General features: G+C 41.5%; 1 protein-coding gene across 1 annotated transcript; it reads left to right on the top strand.

Moving 5' to 3' along the window:
- Positions 1-7,088: 7,088 nt before the first annotated feature.
- ACTR6 (actin related protein 6) lies at positions 7,089-16,324 on the top strand. Its single transcript, XM_075057922.1, has 11 exons — positions 7,089-7,298; positions 7,771-7,888; positions 9,641-9,709; positions 11,071-11,194; positions 12,000-12,135; positions 12,226-12,282; positions 12,967-13,065; positions 13,249-13,327; positions 14,070-14,241; positions 15,151-15,289; positions 16,016-16,324. The coding sequence occupies exons 1-11, from the start codon at positions 7,231-7,233 to the stop codon at positions 16,143-16,145; spliced, it is 1,191 nt and encodes a 396-aa protein (XP_074914023.1). The 5' UTR covers positions 7,089-7,230; the 3' UTR covers positions 16,146-16,324.
- Positions 16,325-16,369: the final 45 nt, after the last annotated feature.

Below are 16,369 nucleotides of genomic sequence, written 5' to 3'. Positions count from 1 at the left end.
GGCAATAAATTCGTATGTATATACACATATATAATGTTTCCCTTAACCCAAATTCCTCAGCAATTACTCAAACCCACAGACTTGTAAAATCAGGTTGTTCCCCAGGTGCTTACATTTCACTGGGTATCTGTGGCAACTATAAAGCCTACAAGTTATTTTAATTTTGAGATAATAGCTTCTCATACTGTAGCAAAATTTCCAAGTCAGTAAAAAAATAAATGTCTTGTATTAGTTTTGTTCATCCAGTAACCCTCTTCTCTGGGGGTCCCTCATTCAGAAAAGGTATCTTGAAGAATTTCAGTGGTGGGTAACAAAGTACCCTAAAGAGCAGTATTAACTGGAAAAAAAGAAAAAAATAAAATAACAATTGTAAAACTAACAAGCTTTTCAGATGTGACCTCTATATGAAGGATGGCTTGCTGCCTCTATAATATAGTCTAGGGCTGCAAAGGAAAGATATCAGATACTATTTTCTTTGCTTCTCATATACATAACATAAATAATTTACATGCTATGAACCAAAACCCCAAGGATCTTTAAGTCAGAAATATGAAGCAGTAACAGAAAAAATAGGTCAGGAGATGAACGTTTTCAATTGATTTTTGCAGGCATTTAAAAATCAGTCAGTTGTGTAATACTGACCTCATTATATTCTTTAAAAGGATTTATAAAGTGGGAATGAGCTGTGTACGAAGCTAACTCTTCTATTCCTGTTTTAAGTTCAATTTTCTTAACTAGAAAACATTCTGCCAGTATCTTGGAGAAACAATGCTCATCATCATGATGGATCAGCTTCTCATCAAGAAAGAAAATAGGAGGGGCAAGGAAAGCAGGACCCATGCTGTGTGTTCCCATTCAAGCGTCCTGCAAGCATGGCCCTGGCAGAAAAGGAAAAGTCCAGAGGCTCTTCACTGACGTGAGAACTGGAAACCAGAAATATTCCTGTCTGGCAGGGTTGATCTGAATCGTGACCTCATGTTCTCCCCCATCTCCTGGAGCACACTGAATGGAGGAATGGAGGAAAATAGCACAGATCAATCCCCCACCCCAGGGAACTAGAAGGGCATGTGATAAGGAGCCCAGCTTATCCCTTGGTTCCAGCAGAGTATGTGACACTTCTTTTTAGAGCCTGATGCAAATTAGTATCAGGATATCCCCTGACTGTGTTTATTAAGACTTTGGACTGATTCTCCAAATCACAGTTGCATGTTTGCCAGCAGATGAATTTCTGCTAGCATGTTCATGATAATTAAACCACTCCTGTGTGAAAATGGTCCTTGACACAAAGTCCCAAAGTCTAACTCCTGCTCTGAACAGGGAAAGGCAACCATTTATGAAGGACTTTGTGTCAATAGCTGTCACCTTAATATGATAACCTCAAAGAGGAAGAGTAGCTTAGCCTTCCTGACTACTTTTCACTTGCAAACATTGCTATGTAGGAATTCTTCATTTAGCAACCAAGGCTCTTTGCTCTTGATTTACCAAAACAACTCCCCACTCAGTGAGGAGAAACTGTGTCACAGGAGAAGAAAAGGGGTGGCTGCAGTGGCGGATCACCCTATGTATTGCCATGGGTCCTGCTGATCTGGACCCTGACCCACCAACTTTCCATGCTGACTTCAGACCTGCCTGGTCACCATGGACCTGCCTGGTGATCCCTGGGCTATGCCTGGCCCTTGTTCACCTCACCAGACCTGATCCTGATCCTGACTTGAGGATTGACTTATGGGCTTGACCTCAGACCTGCTTCATTATCACACACTTGCCTGCTGACCTGGGCTCTGGGCTGCCCTCCCACCCCTGCCTGCCTCGCTCCCCGGCTGGGGCTGGTGGGACAGGCCCTGGCTGGCAAGGTCCTGCCCTGCTGGACACAGTATCCCCCTCAGCTCCTGGCTTCCCTCCCTTACGGAGCAGCTGGCACTCATGCCAGCAAGAAAGAACCTCACTTGCGAGTGTATCCAGGATACTAAAACGATCTCAAAGAAGAATTTTGGCTTATATTTACCAGAGGTAATTTCTAGGGCCTATCTGTGAACTCTTCCAACTCAATAGAAGACCCAAGAACCCAAGGATGTACAGAGTTTCCCATCAGGCAGTCATCTCATCCGCCAGCCTGGCCTTCACCATCACCTATATAAAGAAAGGTGTGTGGAGTTCAGTTTATGGATGCTAAGTTGAGGATAATGCCCCCCTGTGTCAGGGTCAAAGAATGCAGTAACTTCTTCCTCAAGGGTAACTTTCTTTGGAAGCTTTAAAGAACCTGCAAACTCTGTAGTTGACACCATTCAATCATTCTGAGGCTGCACATTCCTGCAGAGTTGAAAGGTAAGAAAACCAAAAACAACTAGAGCCCAAGCGACTTCAGAAACGTGAAGGTCACAGAATTAACAAAAAATATTTGTTGTTTTCCACATTAAATAAAGCAGTAGCAAATGTGACCTAAGAAGTTCTGATTTCATTTCAGCGAGTTTGTTTCATAAATGCAGAATGAGAAATTCAGCATGGCTTCATATGCATAATGCAAAAGATGATGGTCTGCCTTCAAATGCAGATGTGCAAGGCTTAAGTAGTCTGGCAGACCATTGCTCAATGTTAAAGAGCATCACAAAATATCAATTCTAAGCTATTTTAAGGGTCAATGTATGAGGTTTACTACCATGTGGACATTTGAAAGTCCTATTTATTTGTCCTTGCTATATTAGTGACTTTGTCTTTGTTAGGTACTCATATCAACAACAACAGAAAGCATTATCAGAAGAGTCATTGCAATACATCGGTGAATATGTAAACAAACTCAATAAATATGTGAGTTGCCCTCAGTTAGCAATGACAGTAAATATACCAACTTTAGCTCCCAGAGATTTTAAATATTTATGTGTATCAACCACTACACATAAATCTAAGTGAACTGTTAAAAGCCTGGGACTTGTCCTATAGGTCCTAAAAAAAAAAAAAAACCAAACCAAAAGTAACTCTGAATTCAATACAAGTCATTGAATGATAACAGATGAAGCCTCATAGAGCTGGAGCTAGTATCTAGAAGAGAAAAAGTGATTCATTAAATTCTGGCTTTCACCTTCATTTTCACAAGGCAAAATTTAGCAATAGCTATAACAATCTTTTGTGTCTAAATTATTATTCTAAAAACTTTATTAATAAAAGGATAAAGTAAAAATTATGTGATTTTAAGAGTAATATTTTATGTTTGTCTGTAACACTGAATACCTAAAGCATTTGTCACAACTCTAAGTTTTGTGTATTTTGGGGTTTAGTTACAAAACCAAAATTTACTACTACTATACCTGTTGGTGGGCAGAGAAGGAGAACAACCAACACTTTAGTGTTCTTTAAAATCCAGAAACTCCTGAACCGGAAAAACAGGCTTTTGATAATTCCTGTGACCTCTCCTCAAGAACCAAAGAATGTATCTGCTACAGTGGGGATTAAGGATGCTGTCCTTAAGATACTGACAAGCACATAAAGAGGATTGGTCTAAAATCAGATTGCCATGCGTTCTGCTGAACACCCTGGCTCATGGAAAGACATTTGATGTTTGTTAGGGTAAAGAGTCATCATACAGAGTAGCAGTTATTTTTAAGTTCTGAGATTTCCGAGAAAGCCAATTACATACAGATACAAAACTGTAATGCACTTTCTGTTTTATTGGATAACAACAAAGCTACTGGTGATGGTAAGAAAAACATGTAATAAAGCAAAACTCATCATAAAGACAAGTGCAAGATCCTGCACCTGAGATGACATGAGCGAAGAGGCCAGTGCAGCTAGGATCTGTGTGGCAGGGGAGCAGCCTGCCGAAAGGGACCTGGGGGTCCTGGCGGTCCAAGCTGAAGAGGAGTCAGCAGCGTGCTGCCGCAGCAACCGAGGCAGATCAGATCCTGGGCTGCATCTGCAGGGGCACTACTAGCAGAGACAGAGACATGATCATCCCACTCTGCTCAGCGCTTGTGTGACGGAGGTACTCCACCCGCCCTTAACCAAACCAGCAGCAGTTTGGTACAGGCTCCAAAGGAGGTAAAGGACTGAGCCAAGAACTCCTCTAGGAAACCCACAAAGGAGCAGAGCGATGCAGTGAGAACAAAGAAAGTTGCAGGTACAAGGAGTCTCGTGCATACCTCTCCCATTGTATGCAATTTGACTATGAGCCAACCACTTTGTCCCATAAATACGACAGCCTAAGCGAGCCTGCTTTGAGCTCTCCCTGCTAAGCAGCGTGGCTGCATGGCAGCGATCTCCCCTCGAATCGGGACACCTCTGAACGTTGCTCCTCAAAGCAAGGAGATCTTCTACCAAGGACACATTGTTGAATGAGCCCAATTTGAGTTCTCCCTGGATGGCAACTGGACTGCACACCAGGCAACTCTCCCCTTGAGCAGGGACGCTTCTCAATGTTAAGAGATATTAGTCGTTTAGCTTAAATAAGTAAGTTTTAAAATAGAATGAATCATTTAGAGTTATAATGTTGTGTGATTTAGTATGCGGTTCGCTTAGCTTCACTTAGCATGAGTAGCTAGATTTGCTGAACTTGTACTGAATGTGTACCTACTTAGTCAATACAGGGGCCTCCAGAGCCAGCATAAATCACAAAATAAGGAGGTTTCAGGGCTACAGCCATCAACAGCAGCTGCAACTCAACAAAGTAACAGCCTGTCTGGAGACAGTGAAGGAATCCAACAACGGGTCAGAAGATCTCAGACCAGAATCACTACTGGACCAAAGGGTGCGTGGAAGGCACGTGAAGAGTGTGAAGAGTGCATGAAGGGCAGGTGAATAGTCTGTAAGGGTATAATTGCCCAGGGATTTCTTTGTTCTGGTCAGTCCCTCCCTGGAGGCACCCAGCTCGAGCTGATCCTGCTGCTGTACCACTCTATTAAATTATTTATTTTTATGAGATTCAATGCCTGAGACTGTTTTGGGAAACCTACGGTTTGAGCTTTGGAGCAAAATAACTCCGGACGCCTGGATGGAAGATAAGAGATGAACAGCACACTAACCTTTGAAATCCTAAGTGACATAAAGGATCGATTGTGCACATATAATTCCATTAGCCATAAACCGCTGACCAAGCCTGGGACTAAGTCTGGATCCAGCTGCACCTACACTCCTCTCTGAGGAGTTCAGAAAGCAAGGGGGTCCACTCTGAACCTCGTGACTCAACGGGAGGGTCTCCCTTACCTCTTTGCACCTCCGGTCTCTGTGTAAATCATTCTAAATCCATTCTACCTCGACTTTCCTTTGTATATTTCTTCCATGTAGTAAGTAACAGAGTGAATCTTGCCATTGAACTCTGTTAAGTGGCGCTTTTAATAATTCATGCTAAAATCACTTTTGAGAATACCTTTGATGGTGATTCTTTAAGTGATCTAAACCACTCCTAAATCGTGATCTGCGACAGCCTGTCAGGCCACACCTGGAGTACTGTGTCTGGTTCTGGTCCCCACAATTCAGAAAAGATGTGGACAGACTGGAGAGGGTCCAAATGAAGGTGGCCAGTGAAGGCCAGGCAGGTGATCAAAGGGCTGGAGAAGCTGCCCTGTGAGGAAAGACGGAGGGAGTTAGGTCTCTTGTCCCTGGAGAAGAGAAGGCTCAGGGGGGGATCTCATCACAGTATTGCAGTCCCTAAAGAGTGGCTACAAAGAGGATGGAGGCTCTCTCTTCACAAGGAGAAGAGGCAACAGGTATAAATTGCAGCAGGAGAGGTTTCCTCTTGATGCAAGGAACTTTTTTTACAGTGAGAACAATCAATCACTGGAACAACCTCCCCAGGGATGTGGGGGAGTCCCCGTTGCCGAGGTTCTCAAGACGGGGTTGGACAGGGTGGTAGATCACCTCCTCCCGGTGCCCTGTCCCACGGAAGGTTGGACCACATCATCTTCTGAGGTCCCTTCCAGCCTGGGCCGTTCTACGGTTCTGCGACTCTAGGAAGCCGCATGGTAATTGACACGGACTGCGGTAAAACAAAAGCTGGTCAGTGACAGCAAATACCAAGAGCACTGGGGTTTATGCTGTTTACAGTAAGAGCATTAATTACAGGGCGCTTAGAGCAGCAGTAAAATAACGATGATGGAGCGTACCGCCTTCTCCCTTTTTGTTTCGCGCCACTCTCTTGATAGCATATTTACATACATTCTGTATGGTGTGTCTAAATATGTTGATAGTTTTAATATTTTCTACCAGCCATGAAAACTGGTTTGCTGCTAGGTGACTGTAAAAGTGAGATTTGGTAAATAATTATTAGAAATCTTATACTAACACTATGATTGAAACAATAGACAAAAGTATAGCCAAGCAATTAACCAGTAGAGGTAGTTACTCGTAAGTTTTGCAGTTCTTTGCTCTTATGACAAGATGTTCCTGTACGCTGGATGAGAACAATGCTGAAACTGACCACGTGTGATTGAAGCTGCGTTAAGCTTCAAGATCAAAGAACAAGGAGAAGAACAAAGACTTCAAGGACAGCCAGCAAGAACTTCAATGGGTCGGTGGTCGCAAAAGCATCCCTTCGACTCAAAGGCATCCTTCATTGCACATGATCGGATGTAGGCAGTACTGAGATAATCAGTTGCAATTATTTTTATGTATATGTATACTAATCTGATTAATATGCAAATAGTTATTCTAAATAACCTGTTTGTGCTAAAGCCGTGGCATGCACACTAGGTGGAATTATCCCCCGTGCATCCAGCGCTGCAACAAAGAACCCCTGCTTTCGAAAACTCCAAAACGAGACTTGGAGAGTTCCTTCGACCGGCTTTTCGTCATCGCTCTCACAGAAAAGGCCCCCGTTGCCCCACCGCGTTCTCGCGCGGGGCGATTTCCACCCACCGCCTTTCTCCCCGACGCGCCGGGTTGCGGAACGACAGCCGCCGCCCCACTGAACCGCCACGGACACCCGTGACCGGGACCCGCTGCCCCACTGAACCGCCACAGACACCCGTGACGGGCCCCGCCGCCGCCCCACTGAACCGTCACGGTCGCCCGCGGTTCTCCTTGGCGGGAACTTCCGGGTCACGCCCGACCAATAGCGTCGCCAAGCGTCACGGCACCACGTGAGCGGCGGGCGCGCTGCCGGAAGCGGTCCCCGCCGCGACGCCTGCGTCCCATCAGGCAGCGCGGCGCGCGCGCGGCCCCTCCGCTCTATGGTAACCATAGAGATCCACGGCGGTGGCGGATCAATACTGGGACGGCGGCGGCCGCGGCGCCGCGGGGAACATGGCGACGCTGGTGCTGGATAACGGCGCCTACAACGCCAAGATCGGCTACAGCCACGCGAGCGTCAGGTGAGGACCCGGGAAGGGGGCGGGGCAGGGCGGGACGGGCGGGCGGCCCCTGATCTCATCGCTCCTCCGGCATCCCGCTCGCCGCACCGGCCCCTCCGCTCCCCGCCGCCGCCCGGGCCTACGGGAGCCCGACATCCCTCTCCCTCAGCCCGCTTCACCGGCGCAGCGGGCCGCCAGCGCGCCTGCGCACGCCGCGGACAGGCCCGGCCTGGCTCCGCCCCCGCTTTCTTGACCCCGCCCCCCGCGGCCTGACCCCGCCCCCCGCGGCGTGGCCCCGCCCCCCGCGGCGAGGCGGCCGGCGTGGCCGGGACAGCGTGTGCGAAATTAGAGATGATTTCACTCGTGGTCGGCTCCCGTGAATGGATTACAACCGAAACACGGCAGCGAAAAATGTACTGCTCATGAAAGCGGCGTAAAGACAACGAGCGTGGCTCGTGCCGTGATGAACAGGAAACTTCCCCCTCTTTTCCAGCGTTATTCCCAACTGTCAGTTCAGATCCAAGACTGCGCGCTTGAAAACCTTTACGGCAAATCAACTGGATGAGATTAAAGATCCCTCCGGTCTTTTTTATATTCTCCCTTTCCAGAAAGTAAGTAAAATATCCTGCGTTTAATCTGATAAGCCAAATGTAAATTGTTTTAAGGAATAGTTTTCATACAATATGTCCTGACTGCAGGGTTATATGTAGTATTATACAAGAATCAAATTCAGCAGTGTGACGTTTAACAATCATAGAATCATAGGGTCGTTTAGTTGGAAAAGACCTTTAAGATCATCATGTCCAGCCGTTAACCTAACGCTGCCACATTCCGCTAAACCGTGTCCCTGAGCGCCACGTCTACACGTCTTCGAAATACCTCCAGGGATGGTGACTCAACCGCTTCCCTGGGCAGCCTGTTCCAGGGCTTGATACCCCTTCCAGTGAAGACATTTCTCCTAATACCCAATCTAAACCTCCCCTGGTGCAACTTCAGGCCCTTTCCCCTTGTCCCGTCGCTTGCTACTCGGGAAGAGAGCCCGACACCCCCCTGCTACAACCTCCTTTCAGGCAGTTGCAGAGAGCGATAAGGTCTCCTCCCAAAAGCCTCCTCTCCTCCAGGCTAAACAGCCCCAGTTCCCTCAGCCGCTCCTCACGGGGCCTGTTCTCTAGACCCTTCAGCAGCTTCGTTGCTCTTCTTTGAATGCGCTCCAGCACTTCAAGGTTGGCCTTGTAGTGAGTGAGGGGCCCAAAACTGACCACAGGCTTGGAGGTGCGGCCCCAGCAGTGCCAAGTCCAAACGCACAATCACATCCCTTGTCCTGACGGCAACGCCATTTCCCATAGAGGCCAGGATGCCGTTGGCCGCCTTGGCCACCTGGGCACACTGCTGGTCATATTCAACCAGCTGTCAACCAGCACACCCAGGTCTTTTTCCACTGGGCAGCTTTCCAGCCACTCTTCCCCAAGCCTGTAGCGCTGCACGGGGTTGTTGTGACCCAAGTGCAGGACCCGGCACTCAGCCTTGTTGAACGTCATACAGTTTTCCTTGGCCCATCGATCCAGCCTGTCCAGACCCCTCTGCAGAGACTTCCTACCCTCCAGCAGATCAACCCTCCCTCCCAGCTTGGTGTCATCTGCAAACTTACTGAGGGTGCACTCGATCCCCTTGTCGAGATCATTGATAAAGATATTAAACAGAACTGGCCGCAGTACTGAGCCCTGGGGAACACCACTTGTGACCAGCTGGATTTAACTCCCTTCACCACTGCTCTGGGCTCGGCCATCTAGCCAGTTTTTTGCCCAGCGAAGAGTATGCCCCTCCAAGCCATGAGCAGGCAGTTTCTGCAGGAGAATGCTGTGGGAAACGGTGTCAAAGGCTTTACTAAAGTCCACGTAAACAACATCCAGAGCCTTCCCCTCATCCACTAAGTGGGTCACCTTGTCACAGAAGGAGGTCAGGTTAGTCACACTTTCACAAACCCACGCTGACTGGGCCTGATCACCTGGTTGTCCTGTAGTTGCTGTATGATGGCGCTCAAGGTGATCTGCTCCGTAACCTTCCCCAGCACCGAGGTCGGACTGACAGGTTTCTGTCAAAGAGAATAATGTATATAGGAAACACGATTTACATTGTTTTCGTAGTGTAGCAATTAAATTATCAATGGGAAACACTTGTAACTATCCTATGTAACATTTACTCCTTAGCATAGAAATGTAAATTTACACATTTTTACTCTCAAATGTCTTTATTTTACCAGTCTATCAATCACTTGACATTTTTTGATTTCTAGTAATTTTATTTTTTGTAAGTATTATTTTATTTTCTAAATAGTGTAAATTTTTTTTTCTAAATTCCTACAGGGTTACTTGGTGAACTGGGATGTCCAGAGACAGGTGTGGGATTATCTTTTTGGAAAAGAAATGTATCAAGTAAGAGCCTTTTTTTAATTACAGGTTTTGTGTAGGTTAACTACTGACTAATGGAATCAACATAAGTACATCAAATATTAAATAGAACGGGTGAGATTGCTGTTCTTTTCGAAAGTGCCTTCAATTAGGATCACAGGGATTTATTTTTTTGCAAACTGAAGAAAATTTTTACTTTGAGGTCTGGTGTAGGAATTTAAAAAACCTTTAAACTTTTTAGTCTTGTGTGTATTCATACTGAGTTCAGTTCACATACGTTAAGAAATTCACATCAATACAATTAAGAGTTCAAGTTAGTAAAAATAATAATAGACAGATACAGTGTGGTTTAGAGATCAAGAAACTGTTGATGTAAAAGAGAGTGATGAGCTAGGTCAGTAGGCCAAAAGACTTACACTTTAAGTAACGATCTTTGGCTAACCATTTTCTACCTATGGGTAAGTTGAATGTATAGAATATAAATATCTGATACTCATTTTTTCTTACTTATCACACGAACTGGATTTAGCACAAGAAGTGTAGTAAGGCTTCCCTTTTATTTTTTCTTTTAAAAAAATGTTATATACTCTGAAAGTTTTTGGGGTTTTGTAACACCTAGGAGGCAGAGTGGTACTGAGAATGAAAGTAATGCCTCAAAATATCTTAGTCTGCATACATAAAAATATACAGTGCTGGCTTTTGATACTTAGCTTTCATTTTAGTTTTGGAACTAGGTTCAATGTAGTCATGGTTTCAAGGAGAATTTGTTTTTAATTGTTTTTCATGAGTGAAGACTACCGAGAGATACAGCTGGTAATACGTTTAGGGCCGTATCCAGTTATGATTGCAGTAACCCTCTGAAGTCCTCTCTAAAGGAGTTTGAGATACCGGTAAATGCAGAAAGCCCAGGATCTTTTGCTGGTCTCACTTGGGAGTTTTACTATTGATTCTACTTTGTGCAGGACTTCATCTTTGGTTATTAGATAAGTAATTTTGTGATGCAAGTGCTGAGCTGTTGAAGAGACTTACCTTTCTGTAGTTGACAGGATTAGTGTAAAGTATCTTACATTAGTATTGTAGTGTTCCTTTATGGCTGTCTCTTTAAAATGTTGGATTACGATTTGTAAGGATGGCAACAGGAGCAGAATATGTATGAAGGTATTCCCTTCTATTACGTTTTTACTCATTTATTTGATAAAGTTGTATCACTACTGATGAAGTGTTTAAACAAACCTAAAACTTTCTAAGCTTGGCTTCTATAAACAGATATGGCAAGTGGTAATCATGTCTTCAAATTTACACCATCTTCAGCTGCTGCAAAATATGGTAATGGAATATTAATTTCTAAGTTTTGTGTAATGACAGTCTTAATGTATTTTTCATAGGTGGATTTTGTAGATACCAATATTATTATTACCGAACCTTATTTTAACTTCAGTTCAATACAAGAATCCATGAATGAAATTCTATTTGAAGAATATCAATTTCAAGCAGTTCTTAGAGTAAATGGTGAGTCTGTCTCCTTCTAGTTTGCATTTATCTATTTTTGAAGGTTAACTTTATAAATAAATAAATGAATTTGCATGCACGCACACACATGCATATGCACACACCTGTATATGTAAAGATAGTGAAGAAATTACTTCATTTCCTTCCTGGCTCTTGAGTGATATGTTCCTATATGTACTCTAACTGGATTAAACTTTTTAATTTTTAGAAATTCCAGCTGTACTCTTACACTACTTTCTTAAGAGTGTCATGGTATATAATTAAAGGACATTTGAGGAGAGTCAGGATGACAGAGATAACGGATGGATTTTGAAGCAGGATAGCATTTGACAAAGTCTACCAAAAATTTGCATGAAGTCTTTGATAGCTTTCCTTTTTTGGGGGTGGGATTGGTTTTTTGTTTGGTGTTGTTTTGTATTAGCAAATAAAATGCAGCGTTACGATAAAGAAATGTATCTTACAGGGAATGTGTAAATAACATCACAACCCTTCCGCAAGATAGCTGGACATAGGATACTCCTTTAGATAGATTTGATAACTTGTGGTGTGATCAGTCTGCTTGGACTTCACGAGAGGAAAATGAACATGGACTGGAATTATTGAAAAAGAATAAATGGGGGCATATACAATACTTCATTTTATCTACTGTCAAAATTAATTCATGTGTTGGCTGTAGTATTATGTATTGAGGTCTTAGAAGTCTGTCAAAGGCATTTAAAATAGGAAGAAAGTACACTTTCTTATCAATGTAAATTCTAAAAATGTATGTTCATATAAAAGTTGGATGAAATTTTCTGTATTTCAGCTGGAGCTCTTAGTGCGCACAGGTATTTCCGGGATAATCCATCTGAGTTATGTTGTATCATCGTGGATAGTGGATACTCTTTTACACACATTGTACCTTACTGTAGAAGTAAAAAGAAGAAAGAGGCAATCATCAGGTAAACTGCAGTGTGTATTTCCTAGAAGAATTGTTTGCTATGCCTGAAGTTAATAATGACAGAATTCCTTGTGTTACTCCTTTTCTTTAGGATTAACGTTGGAGGAAAACTCTTAACCAACCATCTGAAGGAGATAATCTCTTACAGGTAAAGCACGTTGATCATCGTCTTCAGACCTGGTATGAAATGAGCTAGAAGTTTGTGGCGATATTCTTACTGGTTCTGTGAATTTTAGATTAAATGCTGTTTAAAGAAGGGAATTTTTGTCTGTTATAATCTGCTAGATACAGTCTTGAGCTTCAGCTCAAGGTGAGTTAAGATGAGCTTAAGCTCTTTGAAGAATTAGGCTGTTAGTTTTTAAAGTGCCAGCGCTTTTGAAGTTGCTGAGGTTACCTGTGTGTTCACAATTATACAAGTCCTTACATATTTTCTGAGATGTCTCAGCAGATCATCGTTCAATTTGCAAACTGATTCTATCAATACCACAAATAAAATTCAATAGGATCAACTTTTCATTAGGATGCTTTAGGTTGGAACTTTATCTAGGTAAAGGTCTTTGCTAGTAGAGCTAATTGCAGGATTATGGCTATACTTCTTATGAAGACATTGGGCAAATGCAGGTAGATGTTTGTATTGAACTGTGAAATAGGAAAATACTAAACTCCAGTAGGCCAGGAATGCTTTTGTACATTGAATACAAGTTTTAGATATTGAGACAGTAGCTTTCTGTCATTTGAAAACTATGGTTGTTCATCTCCAGTGGAAAACTGGACAGGTAACGCTAAGACTTTATTCTCAAACTTCTGTGGTTTTGGTTTTTGTTCTTCACAGGCAGCTACATGTTATGGATGAAACACATGTAATTAATCAAGTGAAAGAAGATGTGTGTTACGTTTCTCAAGACTTTTACAAGGACATGGACATTGCCAAGTACGTATACAATCATACTAAATTTAAAAGTTGGTACTTCTGAATAATCTATTTGTATATACAAATAATGCTATATTCTTAATCAGAAAATTTTGCAGTTAAGTCAAAGTCTTGTCACTATAAACCAGTTGGGATTTAGAACTTGTTTTTTATTACGTTATATTTTACATTCTTCTCTTTCAGATTGAAAGGAGAGGAAAATACTGTAATGGTAGATTATGTTTTGCCTGACTTCAGCACAATCAAAAAGGGATTTTGTAAGGTAATGATAGTATGGTTTTTGAAGTATATTTGTTTGGACTTCCCCTGCACAAGTCTAGTAGACAGGTTAAAAAGACTTTCTTTTTTCTAATGCTGTATGGTAACTTTTTTCAGTGCTGTGCATTAATTGGTAAAGTTTTCCTTGGGAAGTTGAGATGAAAATTAAATACTGTTTTTCCAGCATAGCATTTTATGTTTTATTATTTAATACTTGTAGCTTTCTATGCTTGTGCTTTGTCATACAACCTACTCATATCATTATTGTTGGGGGTTTTTTTAAAGTTAAGTTGGAGAATGTTTTCTCTGCTTTGATACTTTTTTGTAAGTCTCTCTGAATGTCATTTAAATACCCTAGTACATATTTAGGTAAAATTCCTACTTCTAGTAGGTAGGAGGTTCAAAGTCATGTTATAGAAGAGCCTGAAAAGTCTTCATACCAACAAAGACAAGTTAACAATTTTATCTCATTTACTGAGTTGGCCATAGTTTTGAAAGCAGTCCCAGTATTTTAAGGCCACTCTCTTGCATACCTGTTTTATTTTGCTTTAGGCAAAACTGCAGTTGATAAGAGCAAAGTCACTTCAGATTTAATACAAGAGTATGTATTATTCTTAAAAGATTTGTTGATAATATGACTTAACGTAGACTATACTGCCTACCAGTATGTGAAAAAGATCAGCTGAATACTCTAGGATGTAGTTTCTTTTCTTAAGCAGTGGCTACTATTCATGTCTTTAATTTAGCCAAGGGAAGAGATGGTGTTAAGTGGAAAATACAAGACTGGTGAACAAATACTTCGTCTAACAAATGAAAGATTTGCAGTTCCAGAAATACTCTTCCATCCTTCAGATATTGGTATTCAAGAGATGGGAATTCCTGAAGCCATTGTTTATTCCATTCAGAATTTACCTGAAGGTATAACCTAAAAGTATTTTGAAAAGTGCGTGGGGGGGGGGGTGTGTTGTTCTGTTTTGGTTTGCTTTGGGTTTTTGTTTGTTTGTTTTAAGCATCCAAAGTGTCTTAAGAAGCTGGTACCATCAATATGCCAGTTACTAAGTTGTTGTGAACTGTTCTGTCTTCCTGTGTGTGTCACATACTCTAGAACTGTCTGGCTACAAGATTCTCTGTTAGGCAAACATAGTTTTGGGGTGATTCATTGATTGGTTTCTACTCATTTCGGTTAATTGCTGTAGACTTAATTCTTAACATCCTTTCCTAATGTGACCTGCCTTTGACACTGATGATGCAATATACTTGAAATTAGTTTTAGCTGTGTTTTAAAATACCTTTCTTCACTGAAGAAGAGAAAAATGAAACTGAGGAGAAAAATGAAACTGATGAAACTCAGTAATTTAAGCATCAAAGTATAAGACCTTTCTGACTGCTGTGCTTGTCAGAAGTAATACAGATGATATAGGTATAAAGAATGTTATTATTACAAAGAAGACTTTCATAGGTTTTGTCATACCACATAAGTATGGTGGCATTGAGGCTATTGTTTTGTACTCTTTAAAAGAATGTATCATTTAAAATCCCTTTTGAGAGGGGAATTGTGTTGGCAGACATGACATTTAATAGACAATATAAGAAAACAGTAGTTATCAAAGCCAAATTCTAAATATCATGAAGAACAGAGGATGATTAATCACTTTTTTGTATTTCTCAATAAAACAATTTAACTGATGTGATCATTAGATGATCATAAAATTCTTCTATGTGTATTTCTTTCTTCTGTTCCAGTTCATAACAAAATTGCGAAAAAACCTTTAAATATACATTCAGTCTGTTTCTACAGATTTGCTTTTTTTTTTTTTTTTTTTACAGAAATGCAGCCTCATTTCTTCAAGAACATAGTTCTGACGGGGGGAAATACCCTTTTTCCAGGCTTCAGAGATCGGGTTTATTCTGAAGTTCGATGTCTTACTCCAACTGATTATGATGTTTCTGTTGTTCTTCCTGAAAAGTAAGTTCTAAACTGTACAGGACAAGCTCTGTCCTTCTGGCAGAACAAACTGTAAAGTAGGATTTCTTTTGCTGATTAAAAAGGTAGATTGAGTAAAGGGGTTAATTTAAATACTAAGTGAACCAAAACTGTACAAGAAGGTTTTAAATCAGTGAAGTGTTTTCAGGATCAGTCTTTTTATTGTGAACAGATAAATAAGACTGTATTATCATTAAGTGGCTACATAAGTATGCAAGGTTAGAGATTAGGCTTTTACTTAGAAGAATTTCAGGATCTGAATGCTGCCATGTCATTATTCATGTAGCCACTTCAGGGATTTGGAAGGGGTAACATCTTTGCAGAGCATGTACAGTTGAGACAAAACAAGTATGTCTTGAAAGTACAGAAAAGTCTTCACTTTTTTTAAAGTATTATTGAAGAGTATTTAAAAATATTACTAAAGAATCATTCCTGTGCAAAGCAAATACAAAGACATCTCCACGTCCTGACCCCTTCACACATGCCCCCAAAGAGGCACTTGCTTTTTATAAAAAGCAAAGTCAGTTAGCCCTGCTAAAATTTCAGACTTTGTCTCATAACTTGTCTGGAGCTGGGTGGTTTGATTTAGCAATCAAAAATATATTTTTAAATAGGTATGGCTAAGTAAAAGTCTTGGAAATCATCACTGCATACTTCTATTTGAAATGAACTTACAGATGAGTAACAATACCTTTGTTCATTTTTCAGCCCTATTACTTATTCTTGGGAAGGTGGGAAGCTCATTTCTGAAAACGATGATTTTGAAGACATGGTAGTAACTAGAGAAGATTATGAAGAACATGGACACAATATCTGTGAAGAGAAATTTGATATATAGGTAGTATAGCTGGATACATTGTTATTCCATTGTTTTACTCAGACTGGAAGTCTTTGAACTACAACCTGTTTTTTGTCAGTTAGGATTGTGTTTTAGCTTTCCTGTATTTAAGTGGGTTGGGAAAAAATCATTTTCAGAGTTTAAAAATAAAGTTCTACAAGCCTAATACTATGAAATAATTTTTTCATTGTCATTTCATTATGTTCTTATCTTTTGCTGATAGC

The sequence above is a fragment of the Buteo buteo genome, chromosome 26, assembly GCF_964188355.1.
Source record: "Buteo buteo chromosome 26, bButBut1.hap1.1, whole genome shotgun sequence".
Lineage (NCBI taxonomy): Eukaryota > Metazoa > Chordata > Aves > Accipitriformes > Accipitridae > Buteo > Buteo buteo.
This window is presented reverse-complemented; position numbering and strand designations above follow the sequence as displayed.

Excerpts from the sequence above, each read along its gene's own strand:
- ACTR6 (XM_075057922.1), top strand. The coding sequence starts at position 7,231 with ATGGCGACGCTGGTGCTGGATAACGGCGCCTACAACGCCAAGATCGGC. Across the intron at positions 11,195-11,999 it reads AGCAGTTCTTAGAGTAAATG|CTGGAGCTCTTAGTGCGCAC; the intron begins GTGAGTCTGTCT and ends TCTGTATTTCAG. Across the intron at positions 13,066-13,248 it reads AAGGACATGGACATTGCCAA|ATTGAAAGGAGAGGAAAATA; the intron begins GTACGTATACAA and ends CTTCTCTTTCAG.